The sequence below is a fragment of the Bufo gargarizans genome, chromosome 5, assembly GCF_014858855.1.
Source record: "Bufo gargarizans isolate SCDJY-AF-19 chromosome 5, ASM1485885v1, whole genome shotgun sequence".
Lineage (NCBI taxonomy): Eukaryota > Metazoa > Chordata > Amphibia > Anura > Bufonidae > Bufo > Bufo gargarizans.
In genome coordinates, this window is record NC_058084.1 from 38,144,343 (window position 1) to 38,163,598 (window position 19,256).

The 19,256-nt window shown below is 47.0% G+C and overlaps 1 protein-coding gene across 1 annotated transcript in view; it reads left to right on the plus strand.

Annotated features, from left to right (window-relative positions):
• The window catches only part of EIF3H (eukaryotic translation initiation factor 3 subunit H), a 149,787-nt gene extending 131,136 nt beyond the window's left edge, over positions 1-18,651 (plus strand). Inside the window, exons 7-8 of the mRNA XM_044293784.1 lie at positions 939-1,071; positions 18,469-18,651. Of these exons, the coding sequence (XP_044149719.1) occupies positions 939-1,071; positions 18,469-18,566 (231 nt within the window). The 3' untranslated portion in view covers positions 18,567-18,651. The remainder of the gene's footprint in view (positions 1-938; positions 1,072-18,468) is intronic.
• The last annotated feature ends 605 nt before the right edge of the window (positions 18,652-19,256 follow it).

Sequence of the window (19,256 nt, forward strand, 5' to 3'; positions counted from 1 at the left end):
TGACCTATACAGAGGATACCTCAATCGCCGTTCCTGGGGAGCAGATCATGCCGTCTAAACAGCACTATGGTGCCCAGGAGCAATGATTTTGTATCGTTCTCATACTGTGGAGGTGATCACTGCATGTAAATGCGGCACTTCACCTCCACTTAGCGAGCAGTCGACTGTCAGGAAGGAACTCTAACTTCCCAACAATTGGCTTCTCCTCACGCCATGTACATCCACCTTTAGGGCTGTTGCATACAAGCGAGTCCATTGCGGGAATCGTGCTCTGTGTCTGAGCGTGACCCACAGGAGCGCACAGCATTATCATGATTTATAATGCTGTGTGCCTCTGCTTGATCATACTGACAGCTTTATTCCCGCAATGGGCTCGCTCATGTGAAACAGCTCTTAGGCTCTGTTCACATCTGCAAGTCAACCATCAGGATGAGCTGATCACCGGATCCCGGAGCGCAGACCTTTAGGTCATCACTCGCTGTTGGTGAGAGAAGTTGCCAGCCCTGTTGAATTGCTCTTTAAGTGCATATGGACATGAGGCATTAGGACCACCCGTTTAGGGAAGTTCTTCCTACTTGTCTGGAGTGGACTTGGGGGATGTCTTAAGCAGTTGACCACTATCTGTCACGTGGCCAGCCTGCGTCTTAACATTTTCAGTTTACACGTGTGTCTGATGTTAATGCGTTCATCATGGTGAGGGACATCTGCACATATTGTGCTATTGATTGTTTCAAAAAGGACAAGAATTAAAGTGGAGACCTCTCTTAATGTTATATGATCCACAGGCCCCGGAAGGAATTCCCAGAGCCGGAGGCCTCCGCCACAGCACTGCCACACCCGTATTAAAGGCTGGAGGCTCCGGGCCCCAGATGATGCTCTGCACTGAGAAATCCACTCATTTCACGTAGTATTAATGTCCTTTTTATTTTTTATTTCAGTACGTTCAGAGGCGGCAGCAGGAAAACATTCAGCGACAGAGCCGCGGAGAGCCGCAGCTGCCCGAAGAAGACGTCAGCAAGCTGTTCAAGCCTCCCCTTCCTCCACCCAGAATGGATTCCCTTCTCATTGCAGGTAATGGTTGCACCCTCACATGCTAAACTGATGGGTATGTATGGTCATAGATGGCCATGGCAGTGAGCCTGGTGAGCTAGAGAGCCAGTCCATTGTATAGAGAAGGTATCTCCATCGCTCGGCGGTCATCAGCGCTCACAGCCCAGTTTTATAAATTGAAATCAATAATAATTTTTGAGAATCTGAAGAAACAATGTGACCAAGGGTAACTGCGGCAAATCCGGCCACCATATTGCTGTATTAACCCCTTCAAAACCACCGCCATTCAGTGCCTGAATGTCCACAGCAAAAATTCACCTTTTGGAACATCATGTTCTAAGGTCTATACTTTGGCCAAATATATATATATATTTCACTGTCTTCATGGATAGAACCCCTGAAGTTGATATTGATGACCTTTACCAGTGATGGCTAACCTTGGCACTCCAGCTGTGGTAAAACTACAACTCCCAAGATGCCCCCCTTGCTTGGCTGCTCTCAGAACTCTGTAGAAATAAATGGAGCATGCTGGGAGTCGTAGTTTCACCACAGCTGGAGTGCCAAGGTTAGCCATCACTGACCTATACTGAGGTGAGCGCTACAGCTTACCTACACAGCGCCATACATTGCTGTGCTTGGTATTGCAACCCAAGCGTCTGTCCTCTACGAGCACCCACCATCTAGGGTGTGCAGATCTCATATATCTCTTGGTATTGCAACCCAGGCCCATTCACTTGGGACTAAGCTGCACCTAGACCCATGTAACCTATGAACAATGAAGTCCCCGGCCTAGGAACAGGCCGCAGCTCTCATTGGAGCACAGCAGCAGTTGGACCGATCTGATGACCTAAACTCAGGATCCTTTAAATCCTACATTTGTCTGCCCATAGCCACCACTAGAGGGAGCTTACTACGGTCTTCCAACACACAAACTGTATAAAGTGTTGTCCTCATGTCGCCAGTGTCTTACGGGGAATGTGTCTTCAGAAAAATTACCTATTGTTTCAATTATCATTATTATTTTTTGTAGTATTACTGTGGATTTTTTATTTATTTATTTTTACAAAAATCTCCAAGTCACTATCACACTAGCCGCTAGGCCAGACATTTGAGCCTTAAACACAATGGACAGGAGGAGGTCTCATTGACCTCTATGGGACAGTTTACTGGGCATGCCCTGTGAGGAGGTCAGGAGGGAGCTGATAAGGCTACTTTCACATTGGATCCGTCATGGATCAGCAAAAATACTTCCGTTACTGATAATACAACCGTCTGCATCCATTATGAACGGATCTGGTTGTATTATCTTTAACATAGCCAAGACGGATCCGTCATGAACTCCATTTAAAGTCAATGGTGGACGGATCCGTTTTCTATTGTGTGAGAGAAAACGGATGCGTCCCCAATGACTTGCATTGTGGGTCAAGACGGATTCGTCTTGCTCCGCATCCCAGGACAGAAAACAAACCTCAGCGTCTCCGGTATGAGAACGGAATGCATTTTGGAGCAATCCGTTTTTTTCATTGACAATGAATGGGGACAAAAAGGAAGCGTTTTTTTCCCGGTATTGAGACCCTATGACGGATCTCAATACCGGAAAATATTAACGCTAGTGTGAAAGTAGCCTAAGCTGCGGTATCCTCTATTGTGACTGGTGGATCCCCTGTTATCCATATATAGGTGTTACCTGTCATTGCAATGCTGCCTGTGGTGATGATGATGATTATAACTGGTGAAGACCCACCTGTACAGGACAGGAGCCCCATCTGCTCATTTCTCGGCCTGACTGCCCCTTTCCAGAGAACGCTCCCCCTCCTCCGCTTCTTCCTGGTCTTGACAAGGTTGTGGGTCTGGCGCCCCTCTATAATTGCAGCCTAATTACACGTAATGGTTAAGGAAACTTTGCAGCATCACTTGTATAAATGAAGCAGATGATTTTGAATGCGTTCGCCCTTTGCATGTAATGATTTTCTCCTCGGCCAGGCTTGCGCTGATTATCGGTGTAGAGTTTCCTATGTACGGCGTGAAGTCAGCGAGGAAATCTATTTATTAGATCCGCTGGTTTCCTTCGAGCTGAATGTGAGGGGTGTTGCCGATACAGGAATGAAATGCATTGCACGTGATGCTCTGTGAGGCCCAGGCTGCATCTTCTACTTGGATAGACTCTCCGAGCAGCGGCTTTTAATTTTTTATTTTTATGGGTAAATAACGACCATTTATTATTCAGCTTCCAATAAATAAAACTCATTGCAGCAACAGAGGATTTCTAGCTGCGGATTTATAAGGGATAGCGGAAAAAAAGCAAAAAACAAGAATCTCAATTATGCTTTCGGTGCTTTTCGTGCGCCTCTGAGACCCCGGGATACATTGTGAGTGAAATCAATTATTGTGCCGTAATTACATTGTGTATTTACATTCTAGACACTGGTAAAGCACAATTCATACCAGCGCAGCCCGCCTCTCACTATACAGATGGAGACAAACGACGCCTTGTAGTACATTGTGTGGTCAAGGAGAGAGACCCACGGGGAAAAGGAGGACGGATTGGGCGGCTTTCCAACACGTAGAGTATAGGTTTTCTAATCGCACGTGAATGTTTAGTGCCGCGGCTGTAGAGCTGCCCTTGCACATTCATTTTGTTGGCAGGTCTCGTTTCCTTCAGGATCTGGTGGCGGTACAATTTATGGCCATCCTTATAGGACTTGTTGGTTTTTTTTTTTTTTTTTTTTTTTTTTTTTTTACCTCCCCGCATTTAATCTTTATTTGTTCTTTCTGATTGTGTGTTGTGGCCATTCACCCCTCCGAAAGTGTGCTGTATTACAAGGGCTTTGTGGGCGACCCAGTTTACCAGTAACGCTGTGGTGTTGGTACTATAATGTGCAGACTTATATCGCTGGTACTGTTTTCTTGACATTTATCTCCGGCCAAGAATACTGATCACTTGCCGGAATGCCGGATCCGTCATTAATTTACATTGAAGTGTATTAGTGTTGCGGCAAAACTGATCCGGCTTTCCCATCTGCACATGTGCAGACCTTTAAAAATGGGGGAAAAAAAAATTATACTGGATCCGGTTTTCCAGATGACACCGGAGAGACGGATCCGGCGTTTCAATGCATTTGTCAGACGGATCCGGATCCATCTGACAAATGCCATCAGTTTGCATCCGTGACGGAACTGCCTGCCGGAATCCTCTGCCGCAAGTGTGAAAGTACCCTTACCGGGGAAATATTATAAGTGAACGTTTTGGTTGACACTTCCCTTTTTGCACTTTTTTTTCTTTACCATTGGTATTTTTATTTTCCTTGGACCTCACATTCCAGTGCACCTTTGTCCTAAGATCCCTAAAGTGCATACAGTATAAACCATAATTTAGCATTAGACATCTCATGGCATTACGTTACCGACTTGGTTGGCATTGCTCCAAGCCAGTGCTGCGAATCAGACTGGGGGGTAAACATTTTTGGAATTGGGGGGTCTGTGTTTTCTTCCTGTTATCAGAAACCTAAAAGGCTTCAAGGACTTGGTTTTAACCCCCATCTTGTCTCTTCAGAAGACCGGACTAGAACGCTGCACCTTGGCATCACAGTCATATTACCCATTTAGAAGCGGGCATGCCTTTGATGTATACAGTAATGACCGAGAGGCCGACAAGGGGGCTGAGTGCGTTCAGTGGACGTGACTGCTGATTTTATTTTTGCTCTGTCAGGGATGCTCATCCTGCAGCCCTTTAGCTATTGCAAAACTACCACTCCCAGCATGCCCTAATAGCTTTAGGCTGTCCAGGCACACTGGGAGTTGTAGTTTTGCAACAGCTGATGGGCCGCCGGTTGGGCATCCCTGCTCTACGGTAATAGCAGTGCACGAAGATACTCAGCGCAGTTTACCTAATGATGGGGGATGCAGCCCTTTAAGAGTCCATGTCCTAAGACCATTAGGCCCCTTTCACACGGGCGAGAATTCCGCGCAGGTGCCATTCGTGAGGTGAACGCATTTACCTGCACTGAATCCGGACCTATTCTCTTCAATGGGGCTGTTCAGATGAGCAGTGATTTTCACACATCACTTGTGCATTGCGTGAAAATCGCAGCATGTTCTATATTCTGCGTCTTTCATGCAACAGAGGCCCCATAGAAATGAATGGTGATATGTGAAAATCACATAGCATCCGCAAGAAAGTGCAGATGCGGTGCGATTTTCACGCATGGTTGCTAGGAGATGATGTATGTAAATTGATAAAAGTCCATTTACTGTATTATTTTCCCTTATAACATGGTTATAAATAGGGATGAGCGAACTCGAACTGTATAGTTCGGGTTCGTACCGAATTTTGGGGTGTCCGTGACACGGACCCGAACCCGGACATTTTCGTAAAAGTCCGGGTTCGGGTTCGGTGTTCGTCGCTTTCTTCGCGCTTTTGTGACGCTTTCTTGGCGCTTTTTGAAAGGCTGCAAAGCAGCCAATCAACAAGCGTCATACTACTTGCCCCAAGAGGCCATCACAGCCATGCCTACTATTGGCATGGCTGTGATTGGCCAGAGCACCATGTGACCCAGCCTCTATTTAAGCTGGAGTCACATAGCGCCGCCCGTCACTCTGCTCTGATTAGCGTAGGGAGAGGTTGCGGCTGCGACAGTAGGGCGAGATTAGGCAGATTAACTCCTCCAAAGGACTTGATTAACTGATCGATCTGCAGCTGTGGATCATTGAGCTGCTGATCCTCAATTGCTCACTGTTTTTAGGCTGCACAGACCGTTTGTCAGTCTCATTTTTCTGGGGTGATCGGCGGCCATTTTGTGTCTTGTGGTGCGCCAGCACAAGCTGCGACCAAGTGCATTTAACCCTCAATGGTGTGGTTGTTTTTTGGCTAAAGCCTACATCAGGGTGAAGCTGTGACACCAAGTGCATTTAACCAGCAATAGTCTGTTCATTTTTTGGCCATATACAAAATCAGGGGCAAGCTGCGCCTGTCACCAAGTGCATTTAACCCTCAATGGTGTGGTTGTTTTTTGGCTAAAGCCTACATCAGGGTGAAGCTGTCACACCAAGTGCATTTAACCAGCAATAGTCTGTTCATTTTTTGGCCATATACAAAATCAGGGGCAAGCTGCGCCTGTCACCAAGTGCATTTAACCCTCAATGGTGTGGTTGTTTTTTGGCTAAAGCCTACATCAGGGTGAAGCTGTCACACCAAGTGCATTTAACCAGCAATAGTCTGTTCATTTTTTGGCCATATACAAAATCAGGGGCAAGCTGCGCCTGTCACCAAGTGCATTTAACCCTCAATGGTGTGGTTGTTTTTTGGCTAAAGCCTACATCAGGGTGAAGCTGTCACACCAAGTGCATTTAACCAGCAATAGTCTGTTCATTTTTTGGCCATATCCCAGTCTAATTCTGTCACTAAATCCATACCGGTCACCCAGCGCCTAAATACTAGGCCTCAAATTTATATCCAGCTAAATCTGTCCCTAGTGCTGTAGCTGGGCGAGTTATTTAGTGTCCGTTCAAGCACATTTCTTGTTCTGGGTTGAAATACAATTCCCAATTTAGCAATTTCATAATTTAGTGGTTCCTGCTATATCAGAGCTCTTTGAAATCTATCCCAAAAAGGGTATATAATATTGAAGGTGCACATAGGGTCATTCAGAGTAACTTCACACACACCCGCTACTGTGTATTTCCAAGTCTAATTCTGTCACTAAATCCATACCGGTGACCCAGCGCCTAAATACTAGGCCTCAAATTTAATTCCCTCTAAATCTCTCGTTACCCACCGCTGTACTGTTGTTGCTGGGCAAGATATTTAGTGTCCGTCAAAGCACATTTTTTGTTCTGGGTTGAAGTACAATTCCCAATTTAGCAATTTCATAATTTAGTGGTTTCTGCTATATCAGAGCTATTTGAAATCTATCCCAAAAAGGGTATATAATATTGAAGGTGCACATAGGGTCATTCAGAATAACTTCACACACACCCGCTACTGTGTATTTCCAAGTCTAATTCTGTCACTAAACCCATACCTGTCACCCAGCGCCTAAATACTAGGCCTCAAATTTAAATCCCTCTAAATCTCTCGTTACCGTTGTCCTGTTGTAGCTGGGAAAGTTATTTAGTGCCCGTCAAAGCACATTTTTTGTTCTGGGTTGAAGTACAATTCCCAATTTAGCAATTTCATAATTTAGTGGTTCCTGCTATATCAGAGCTATTTGAAATCTATCCCAAAAAGGGTATATAATATTGAAGGTGCACATAGGGTCATTCAGAATAACTTCACACACACCCGCTACTGTGTATTTCCAAGTCTAATTCTGTCACTAAATCCATACCGGTGACCCAGCGCCTAAATACTAGGCCTCAAATTTAATTCCCTCTAAATCTCTCGTTACCCACCGGTGTACTGTTGTTGCTGGGCAAGATATTTAGTGTCCGTCAAAGCACATTTTTTGTTCTGGGTTGAAGTACAATTCCCAATTTAGCAATTTCATAATTTAGTGGTTTCTGCTATATCAGAGCTATTTGAAATCTATCCCAAAAAGGGTATATAATATTGAAGGTGCACATAGGGTCATTCAGAATAACTTCACACACACCCGCTACTGTGTATTTCCAAGTCTAATTCTGTCACTAAACCCATACCTGTCACCCAGCGCCTAAATACTAGGCCTCAAATTTAAATCCCTCTAAATCTCTCGTTACCGTTGTCCTGTTGTAGCTGGGAAAGTTATTTAGTGCCCGTCAAAGCACATTTTTTGTTCTGGGTTGAAGTACAATTCCCAATTTAGCAATTTCATAATTTAGTGGTTCCTGCTATATCAGAGCTATTTGAAATCTATCCCAAAAAGGGTATATAATATTGAAGGTGCACATAGGGTCATTCAGAATAACTTCACACACACCCGCTACTGTGTATTTCCAAGTCTAATTCTGTCACTAAACCCATACCTGTCACCCAGCGCCTAAATACTAGGCCTCAAATTTATATCCAGCTAAATCTGTCCCTAGTGCTGTAGCTGGGCGAGTTATTTAGTGTCCGTTCAAGCACATTTCTTGTTCTGGGTTGAAATACAATTCCCAATTTAGCAATTTCATAATTTAGTGGTTCCTGCTATATCAGAGCTCTTTGAAATCTATCCCAAAAAGGGTATATAATATTGAAGGTGCACATAGGGTCATTCAGAGTAACTTCACACACACCCGCTACTGTGTATTTCCAAGTCTAATTCTGTCACTAAATCCATACCGGTGACCCAGCGCCTAAATACTAGGCCTCAAATTTAATTCCCTCTAAATCTCTCGTTACCCACCGCTGTACTGTTGTTGCTGGGCAAGATATTTAGTGTCCGTCAAAGCACATTTTTTGTTCTGGGTTGAAGTACAATTCCCAATTTAGCAATTTCATAATTTAGTGGTTTCTGCTATATCAGAGCTATTTGAAATCTATCCCAAAAAGGGTATATAATATTGAAGGTGCACATAGGGTCATTCAGAATAACTTCACACACACCCGCTACTGTGTATTTCCAAGTCTAATTCTGTCACTAAACCCATACCTGTCACCCAGCGCCTAAATACTAGGCCTCAAATTTAAATCCCTCTAAATCTCTCGTTACCGTTGTCCTGTTGTAGCTGGGAAAGTTATTTAGTGCCCGTCAAAGCACATTTTTTGTTCTGGGTTGAAGTACAATTCCCAATTTAGCAATTTCATAATTTAGTGGTTCCTGCTATATCAGAGCTATTTGAAATCTATCCCAAAAAGGGTATATAATATTGAAGGTGCACATAGGGTCATTCAGAATAACTTCACACACACCCGCTACTGTGTATTTCCAAGTCTAATTCTGTCACTAAATCCATACCGGTGACCCAGCGCCTAAATACTAGGCCTCAAATTTAATTCCCTCTAAATCTCTCGTTACCCACCGGTGTACTGTTGTTGCTGGGCAAGATATTTAGTGTCCGTCAAAGCACATTTTTTGTTCTGGGTTGAAGTACAATTCCCAATTTAGCAATTTCATAATTTAGTGGTTTCTGCTATATCAGAGCTATTTGAAATCTATCCCTAAAAGGGTATATAATATTGAAGGTGCACATAGGGTCATTCAGAATAACTTCACACACACCCGCTACTGTGTATTTCCAAGTCTAATTCTGTCACTAAATCCATACCGGTGACCCAGCGCCTAAATACTAGGCCTCAAATTTAATTCCCTCTAAATCTCTCGTTACCCACCGTTGTACTGTTGTTGCTGGGCAAGATATTTAGTGTCCGTCAAAGCACATTTTTTGTTCTGGGTTGAAGTACAATTCCCAATTTAGCAATTTCATAATTTAGTGGTTTCTGCTATATCAGAGCTATTTGAAATCTATCCCTAAAAGGGTATATAATATTCAAGGTGCACATTGGGTCATTCAGAATAACTTCACACACACACGCTTCTGTGCATTTCCAAGTCTAATTCTGTCACTAAATCCATACCGGTCACCCAGCGCCTAAATACTAGGCCTCAAATTTATATCCCGCTGAATTTGAATACAATACATTGGGCCAAATAATATATTTGTTGTTGTGGTGAACCATAACAATGAGAAAAACATCTAGTAAGGGACGCGGACGTGGACATGGTCGTGGTGGTGTTAGTGGACCCTCTGGTGCTGGGAGAGGACGTGGCCGTTCTGCCACATCCACACGTCCTAGTGTACCAACTACCTCAGGTCCCAGTAGCCGCCAGAATTTACAGCGATATATGGTGGGGCCCAATGCCGTTCTAAGGATGGTAAGGCCTGAGCAGGTACAGGCATTAGTCAATTGGGTGGCCGACAGTGGATCCAGCACGTTCACATTATCTCCCACCCAGTCTTCTGCAGAAAGCGCACAGATGGCGCCTGAAAACCAACCCCATCAGTCTGTCACATCACCCCCATGCATACCAGGGAAACTGTCTCAGCCTCAAGTTATGCAGCAGTCTCTTATGCTGTTTGAAGACTCCGCTGGCAGGGTTTCCCAAGGGCATCCACCTAGCCCTTCCCCAGCGGTGAAAGACATAGAATGCACTGACGCACAACCACTTATGTTTCCTGATGATGAGGACATGGGAATACCACCTCAGCATGTCTCTGATGATGACGAAACACAGGTGCCAACTGCTGCGTCTTTCTGCAGTGTGCAGACTGAACAGGAGGTCAGGGATCAAGACTGGGTGGAAGACGATGCAGGGGACGATGAGGTCCTAGACCCCACATGGAATGAAGGTCGTGCCACTGACTTTCACAGTTCGGAGGAAGAGGCAGTGGTGAGACCGAGCCAACAGCGTAGCAAAAGAGGGAGCAGTGGGCAAAAGCAGAACACCCGCCGCCAAGAGACTCCGCCTGCTACTGACCGCCGCCATCTGGGACCGAGCACCCCAAAGGCAGCTTCAAGGAGTTCCCTGGCATGGCACTTCTTCAAACAATGTGCTGACGACAAGACCCGAGTGGTTTGCACGCTGTGCCATCAGAGCCTGAAGCGAGGCATTAACGTTCTGAACCTGAGCACAACCTGCATGACCAGGCACCTGCATGCAAAGCATGAACTGCAGTGGAGTAAACACCTTAAAACCAAGGAAGTCACTCAGGCTCCCCCTGCTACCTCTTCTGCTGCTGCCGCCTCGGCCTATTCTGCTGCTGCCGCCTCGGCCTCTTCCTCCGCCTCTGGAGGAACGTTGGCACCTGCCGCCCAGCAAACAGGGGATGTACCACCAACACCACCACCACCACCTCCGTCACCAAGCGTCTCAACCATGTCACACGCCAGCGTTCAGCTCTCCATCTCACAAACATTTGATAGAAAGCGTAAATTCCCACCTAGCCACCCTCGATCCCTGGCCCTGAATGCCAGCATTTCTAAACTACTGGCCTATGAAATGCTGTCATTTAGGCTGGTGGACACAGACAGCTTCAAACAGCTCATGTCGCTTGCTGTCCCACAGTATGTTGTTCCCAGCCGGCACTACTTCTCCAAGAGAGCCGTGCCTTCCCTGCACAACCAAGTATCCGATAAAATCAAGTGTGCACTGCGCAACGCCATCTGTAGCAAGGTCCACCTAACCACAGATACGTGGACCAGTAAGCACGGCCAGGGACGCTATATCTCCCTAACTGCACACTGGGTAAATGTAGTGGCAGCTGGGCCCCAGGCGGAGAGCTGTTTGGCGCACGTCCTTCCGCCGCCAAGGATCGCAGGGCAACATTCTTTGCCTCCTGTTGCCACCTCCTCCTTCTCGGCTTCCTCCTCCTCTTCTTCCACCTGCTCATCCAGTCAGCCACACACCTTCACCACCAACTTCAGCACAGCCCGGGGTAAACGTCAGCAGGCCATTCTGAAACTCATATGTTTGGGGGACAGGCCCCACACCGCACAGGAGTTGTGGCGGGGTATAGAACAACAGACCGACGAGTGGTTGCTGCCGGTGAGCCTCAAGCCCGGCCTGGTGGTGTGTGATAATGGGCGAAATCTCGTTGCAGCTCTGGGACTAGCCAATTTGACGCACATCCCTTGCTTGGCGCATGTGCTGAATTTGGTGGTGCAGAAGTTCATTCACAACTACCCCGACATGTCAGAGCTGCTGCATAAAGTGCGGGCCGTCTGTTCGCGCTTCCGGCGTTCACATCCTGCTGCTGCTCGCCTGTCTGCGCTACAGCGTAACTTCGGCCTTCCCGCTCACCGCCTCATATGCGACGTGCCCACCAGGTGGAACTCCACCTTGCACATGCTGGACAGACTGTGCGAGCAGCAGCAGGCCATAGTGGAGTTTCAGCTGCAGCACGCACGGGTCAGTCGCACTACAGAACAGCACCACTTCACCACCAATGACTGGGCCTCCATGCGAGACCTGTGTGCCCTGTTGCGCTGTTTCGAGTACTCCACCAACATGGCCAGTGGCGATGACACCGTTATCAGCGTTACAATACCACTTCTATGTCTCCTTGAGAAAACACTTAGGGCGATGATGGAACAGGAGGTGGCCCAGGAGGAGGAGGAGGAGGATGAGGAAGAGGGGTCATTTTTAGCACTTTCAGGCCAGTCTCTTCGAAGTGACTCAGAGGGAGGTTTTTTGCAACAGCAGAGGCCAGGTACAAATGTGGCCAGCCAGGGCCCACTACTGGAGGACGAGGAGGACGAGGATGAGGAGGAGGTGGAGGAGGATGAGGATGAAGCATGGTCACAGCGGGGTGGCACCCAACGCAGCTCGGGTCCATCACTGGTGCGTGGCTGGGGGGAAAGGCAGGACGATGACGATACGCCTCCCACAGAGGACAGCTTGTCCTTACCCCTGGGCAGCCTGGCACACATGAGCGACTACATGCTGCAGTGCCTGCGCAACGACAGCAGAGTTGCCCACATTTTAACCTGTGCGGACTACTGGGTTGCCACCCTGCTGGATCCACGCTACAAAGACAATGTGCCCACCTTACTTCCTGCACTGGAGCGTGATAGGAAGATGCGCGAGTACAAGCGCACGTTGGTAGACGCGCTACTGAGAGCATTCCCAAATGTCACAGGGGAACAAGTGGAAGCCCAAGGCCAAGGCAGAGGAGGAGCAAGAGGTCGCCAAGGCAGCTGTGTCACGGCCAGCTCCTCTGAGGGCAGGGTTAGCATGGCAGAGATGTGGAAAACTTTTGTCAACACGCCACAGCTAACTGCACCACCACCTGATACGCAACGTGTTAGCAGGAGGCAACATTTTACTAACATGGTGGAACAGTACGTGTGCACACCCCTCCACGTACTGACTGATGGTTCGGCCCCATTCAACTTCTGGGTCTCTAAATTGTCCACGTGGCCAGAGCTAGCCTTTTATGCCTTGGAGGTGCTGGCCTGCCCGGCAGCCAGCGTTTTGTCTGAACGTGTATTCAGCACGGCAGGGGGCGTCATTACAGACAAACGCAGCCGCCTGTCTACAGCCAATGTGGACAAGCTGACGTTCATAAAAATGAACCAGGCATGGATCCCACAGGACCTGTCCGTCCCTTGTCCAGATTAGACATTAACTACCTCCCCATAACCATATATTATTGGACTCCAGGGCACTTCCTCATTCAATCCTATTTTTATTTTCATTTTACCATTATATTGCGATGCTACCCAAAGTTGAATGAACCTCTCCTCTGCCTGTGTGCTAGGCCTAAATATATGCCAATGGACTGTTGCAGTGGTGGCTGACATGAAGCCTGATTCTCTGCTATGACATGCAGACTAATTCTCTGCTGACATGAAGCCAGATTGTCTGTTACGGGACCTCTCTCCTCTGCCTGGGTGCTGGGCCTAAATTTATGACAATGGACTGTTGCAGTGGTGGCTGACGTGAAGCCTGATTCTCTGCTATGACATGCAGACTGATTCTCTGCTGTCATGAAGCCAGATTGTCTGTTACGGGACCTTTCTCCTCTACCTGGGTTCTGGGCCTAAATTTATGAAAATTGACTCTTACAGTGGTGGGTGACGTGAAGCCTGATTCTCTGCTATGATATGAAGACTGATTCTCTGCTGACATGAAGCCAGATTGTCTGTTACGGGACCTTTCTCCTCTGCCTGGGTTCTGGGCCTAAATTTATGAAAATTGACTCTTACAGTGGTGGGTGACGTGAAGCCTGATTCTCTGCTATGATATGAAGACTGATTCTCTGCTGACATGAAGCCAGATTGTCTGTTACGGGACCTCTCTCCTCTGCCTGGGTGCTGGGCCTAAATATATGCCAATGGACTGTTGCAGTGGTGGCTGACGTGAAGCCTCATTCTCTGCTATGACATGCAGACTAATTCTCTGCTGACATGAAGACAGATTCTCTGTTACGGGACCTCTCTCCTCTGCCTGGGTGCCGGGGCCTAAATATCTGAGAATGGACTGTTCCAGTGGTGGCTGACGTGAAGCCTCATTCTCTGCTATGACATGCAGACTAATTCTCTGCTGACATGAAGACAGATTCTCTGTTACGGGACCTCCCTCCTCTGCCTGGGTGCTGGGCCTAAATATATGCCAATGGACTGTTGCAGTGGTGGCTGACGTGAAGCCTCATTCTCTGCTATGACATGCAGACTAATTCTCTGCTGACATGAAGACAGATTCTCTGTTACGGGACCTCCCTCCTCTGCCTGGGTGCTGGGCCTAAATATATGCCAATGGACTGTTGCAGTGGTGGCTGACGTGAAGCCTCATTCTCTGCTATGACATGCAGACTGATTCTCTGCTGACATGAAGCCAGATTCTCTGTTACGGGACCTCTCTCCTCTGCCTGTGTGTGTGCTGGGCCTAAATATATGCCAATGGACTGTTGCAGTGGTGGCTGACGTGAAGCCTCATTCTCTGCTATGACATGCAGACTGATTCTCTGCTGACATGAAGCCAGATTCTCTGTTACGGGACCTCTCTCCTCTGCCTGTGTGTGTGCTGGGCCTAAATATATGCCAATGGACTGTTGCAGTGGTGGCTGACGTGAAGCCTCATTCTCTGCTATGACATGCAGACTAATTCTCTGCTGACATGAAGACAGATTCTCTGTTACGGGACCTCCCTCCTCTGCCTGGGTGCTGGGCCTAAATATATGCCAATGGACTGTTGCAGTGGTGGCTGACGTGAAGCCTCATTCTCTGCTATGACATGCAGACTGATTCTCTGCTGACATGAAGCCAGATTCTCTGTTACGGGACCTCTCTCCTCTGCCTGTGTGTGTGCTGGGCCTAAATATATGCCAATGGACTGTTGCAGTGGTGGCTGACGTGAAGCCTCATTCTCTGCTATGACATGCAGACTGATTCTCTGCTGACATGAAGCCAGATTCTCTGTTACGGGACCTCTCTCCTCTGCCTGTGTGTGTGCTGGGCCTAAATATATGCCAATGGACTGTTGCAGTGGTGGCTGACGTGAAGCCTCATTCTCTGCTATGACATGCAGACTAATTCTCTGCTGACATGAAGACAGATTCTCTGTTACGGGACCTCCCTCCTCTGCCTGGGTGCTGGGCCTAAATATATGCCAATGGACTGTTGCAGTGGTGGCTGACGTGAAGCCTCATTCTCTGCTATGACATGCAGACTAATTCTCTGCTGACATGAAGACAGATTCTCTGTTACGGGACCTCTCTCCTCTGCCTGGGTGCCGGGGCCTAAATATCTGAGAATGGACTGTTCCAGTGGTGGGTGACGGGAAGCCAGATTCTCTGCTATGGAACCTCTCTCCAATTGATTTTGGTTAATTTTTATTTATTTAATTTTTATTTTAATTCATTTCCCTATCCACATTTGTTTGCAGGGGATTTACCTACATGTTGCTGCCTTTTGCAGCCCTCTAGCTCTTTCCTGGGCTGTTTTACAGCCTTTTTAGTGCCGAAAAGTTCGGGTCCCCATTGACTTCAATGGGGTTCGGGTTCGGGACGAAGTTCGGATCGGGTTCGGATCCCGAACCCGAACATTTCCGGGATGTTCGGCCGAACTTCTCGAACCCGAACATCCAGGTGTTCGCTCAACTCTAGTTATAAAGGATAATAGCATTCTTTAATACAGAATGCTTACTCAAATGTTGCTTGAGGGGTTAATTATTATTATTATTTTTTTAACTCGCCTCATCCACTTGATCGCACAGCTGGCTGATCGCACAGCTGGCATAGTCTTCTTTCTTCAGCTTTCAGGACCTGCAAAAGGACCTTTGACGTAATCGCGCTCACCACGTGGTGACATCAGCGCAGGTCCTGCTGAATGAAGATAGAATCTTCTATTCATTCAGCAGGACCTGCGCTGACGTCACCGCGCTCACGTCATCAAAGGTCCTTTGGCAGGTCCTGAAAGATGAAGAAGGAAGACTATGCCGGCTGTGCGATAAAGTGGATGAGGTGAATTCATTTTATTTTTATTTTTAATTATTTTTTTTTTTAACCCCTCAAACCACATTTTTTTAAACTCATTGCACCCGCGCGATAAAAACTGAACAATGCAATCGCAGTCCAAACTGATTGAAATTGGGTGCGCACTCGCGCGGGTTTCCCTGCAATGCATGCGCAACTCATCTGGAGCAAATCCAGGACGCCCGTGTGAAAGAGGCCTTAAACAAACCAAAGTTTAGGTTGCCTATTACATTTGCAGATTTGCCATGCTGATGGTTTGTGCAGCAGATGCAGCGCAGTAGCATTAAGGTCTGTGACACATGGCGGAATATATCTGCGTGTGAATTGACCCGCAGTGCTGATTTTAAATTCGTAGCGTGCAGATTTATGTAACAGATTTGATGCAGAAATTCCCCCATTGACTTCCCCGGGGAGGCGCTTTTTTTAAAGAAAACACCCTATACCCCCTCCCCTGGTGCCTGTGTCTGACTGACCTCCTGCAATGACGTCTCTTCCCGTGCAGCGACCACATGGGTTGAGACGTAATTGCAGGAGGACGGGTTATACAAGCCACACAAGTGCCCGGTAAGAGAGGGGAGTATTCTGTAGTTCTATTTTTGTCGCTCACCTGGCGAAATTTGCAAACAAATCTGCACCAAAATCCACATAATTGTGTGCAGATTTGCTGCTGCAGATTCTTACAGAATTCCGCAGCAGTTTCACTACGTGTGCATGTAGCGTAATGGGTTAAGTCCATGCATGTGGCGGGGTGCGTCTACGGAGAACCTGGACACATGCCATGGAAATGTTGATTGTAGCACATGCCACCTGTGGTTGGATGTGGTCTTGTGACCATAGGTTTGGCCGCCATATGGCATCTACGCTATGCAGGAGCAGGTTGTCTGTAAGGAGTCTGCAGTTATTCCCAGGTAGCCGCCATTACTCCCACAGCCTGACTCGTGCCATGAACATATTAATCATGTTCTATGCCTGTGCGAGCTCAAGACGTTCCAGGCACCTAGTTATTCTTCATAAATCTGGACAAAGCAACTTCTCATATCCTGCAAGTCAGAAATTGGAACCTACGGTAATTTGCTTTCCTGCTAAAATGACAAGTTTCTGAAGCTGGAAGAAAAAATACAAAGACTCCCATTCAAAAAAAAAAAAAAAGCATTCTCCTTGTGACATCATCCTGAATGTATATATACAAATGGCTGGTAATTGCTAGCAACTGTGCCCATTACCGAGAAAACGGCCCTCATTGTCCCGACTTCTCATGTATGGAAAAAGTATATGATGTCACAGGCTCAAAGTCAACTACCGTTTCTGGGTCTGGATCACTTAGGAAATTGGAAAGGTTCGTTGGATCAATTCCCGAGGCATCTGCTGATGGAGAGAGTATTAATGGCTGTAAAGCTGCCACTTAAAGGGTTGTGCGTTTTCATCATCTATAGCTTGCCATAAGTTTGGGTGTGTACTTCAGGGCTTTAAGATGCACACAAGTTTCCGTGGAAGAAGAAAAAAAAAAACTGCTTGGTTTTATGCATTTCTGTGAGCTGTAATCTTCTAGTGTGGGCAACGCTCATCACTGTAGCCTTGCAGTTACGTTTGCAAACACCACAACAGAAACCATAGGGGGTAAGAAAACGTAAGACTCAGATGTACTTCTGTTTTATACATGGATCTAATGCATTGGTAGCTTGATGCCCCTTCCTAAATCGGACATAGTCCAGAGTTCAGTGCTGGTGCCTCCCATGCATAGTCAAGGCAGAGGACCCGGTGCTGGTGCCTCCTACGCATGGTCAATACGACCCGGTGTTAATGCACCTACGCATGGGCAGAAGGACCAGTGCTAATGCTCCTATGCATGGTCTAAAGCAGTGATGGCTAAACTTGGCACTCAAGCTGTGTTGAAACTACGACTCCCAGCATGCTCCATTTATGTCTACAGAGTTCTGAGAGCAGCCAAGCAAGGGGCATCTTGGGAGTTGTAGTTTTACCACAGCTGGAGTGCCAAGGTTAGCCATCACTGGTCTAGAGGGACCCGGTGCTGATGCCTTATATGTCTGTTTCAGAGGACCCGGTGTTGGTGCACGATCTGAAGGACTCCTATGCATGGTCCAGAGGACATTATGCTGGTAGTTCTGTGCATGGTCCGGAAGGACCTGGTACAGATCCCTCCTATGCATGATCCCTCCAGTGCTGGTGCCTCCTATGCATGGTCCAGAGGAACCCCTCTGCTGGTGCCTCCTATGCATGGTCCAGAAGCACCCTCTGCTGGTCCCTCCTATGCATGATCTTGATTGGGATCTGGTGCTGGAGCTTATTTGCATGGGCCAGAGGACCCAGTGCTGGTGCCTCCTGTGCATAATTTAGATGAACCAGTGCCTTTGACTTTAGAACTACTGTAATCCTAAAGATCCGATGCTGGTGGCTCTACCCTTGGTGTTTTGTTGCATTTTTTTTTTTTCCCCTTGCTATTTGACTAAGGTGCTATTGCTTCTGTTTTTTACCCATGACATTCATGAATGTTCATTTCTGACCAAATTTATGTTCTGTCCACAGGTCAAATTGACACATACATCCAAAATATTAAAGAATTCACCTCTCAGAACCTAGGAAAGCTATTTATGGCCGAAGCTTTACAAGACCAGGCCAACTAGCCAAGCCACCAAGCAGAACAACATTGCCATGACTTAATAGCAGCAAAGTTTATCCATAATATTCAATAAAAGCGTCTTTTACCAACTTGTTGGTCGTGTCTTGTAATAATTTCATTCATTTGATTTGTTCTACCTCTGCAGACCCCATCCAAAAATGTCATCTTTATAATTGTGCTATGTTCTGGCAATATGGTGCAGATAAGACGCTGAGTTTGCAATTAACTTGTCAACGCTTGTCCACATTTTTTATTTTTTTATATCCTAAATATGAGCAGTAGATTAGAATTTCCTCTGAGGATCTCACCATACATGGCCATCTCATAGTACGGGGTACCTGCCTGGACCTCCCATCTGAGGCCAGTTTTACATGAGTGTGTTTGGTCCGGAAGATACTGCCTAAGGGTCCATTCACACGTCCGCATCCGTTCCACAATTTTGCGGAACGGTGTGGACCCATTCATTTTCAATGGGCGCAGCAAAAGATGAGGACAGCACACAGTGTGCTGTCCGCATCTGCACTTCTGTTCGCGGCCCCGCAAAAAAATAGACAATGTCCTATTCTTGTCCACAGACACGGACAAGAAAAGGCTTTTTTTTATAGTGCCGGCCATGTGCGGTGTCCTCAAAATGCGACTGCCGGTGTCTGTGTTTTGTGGACCGCAAAACACTTGTGGACGTGTGAATGGACCC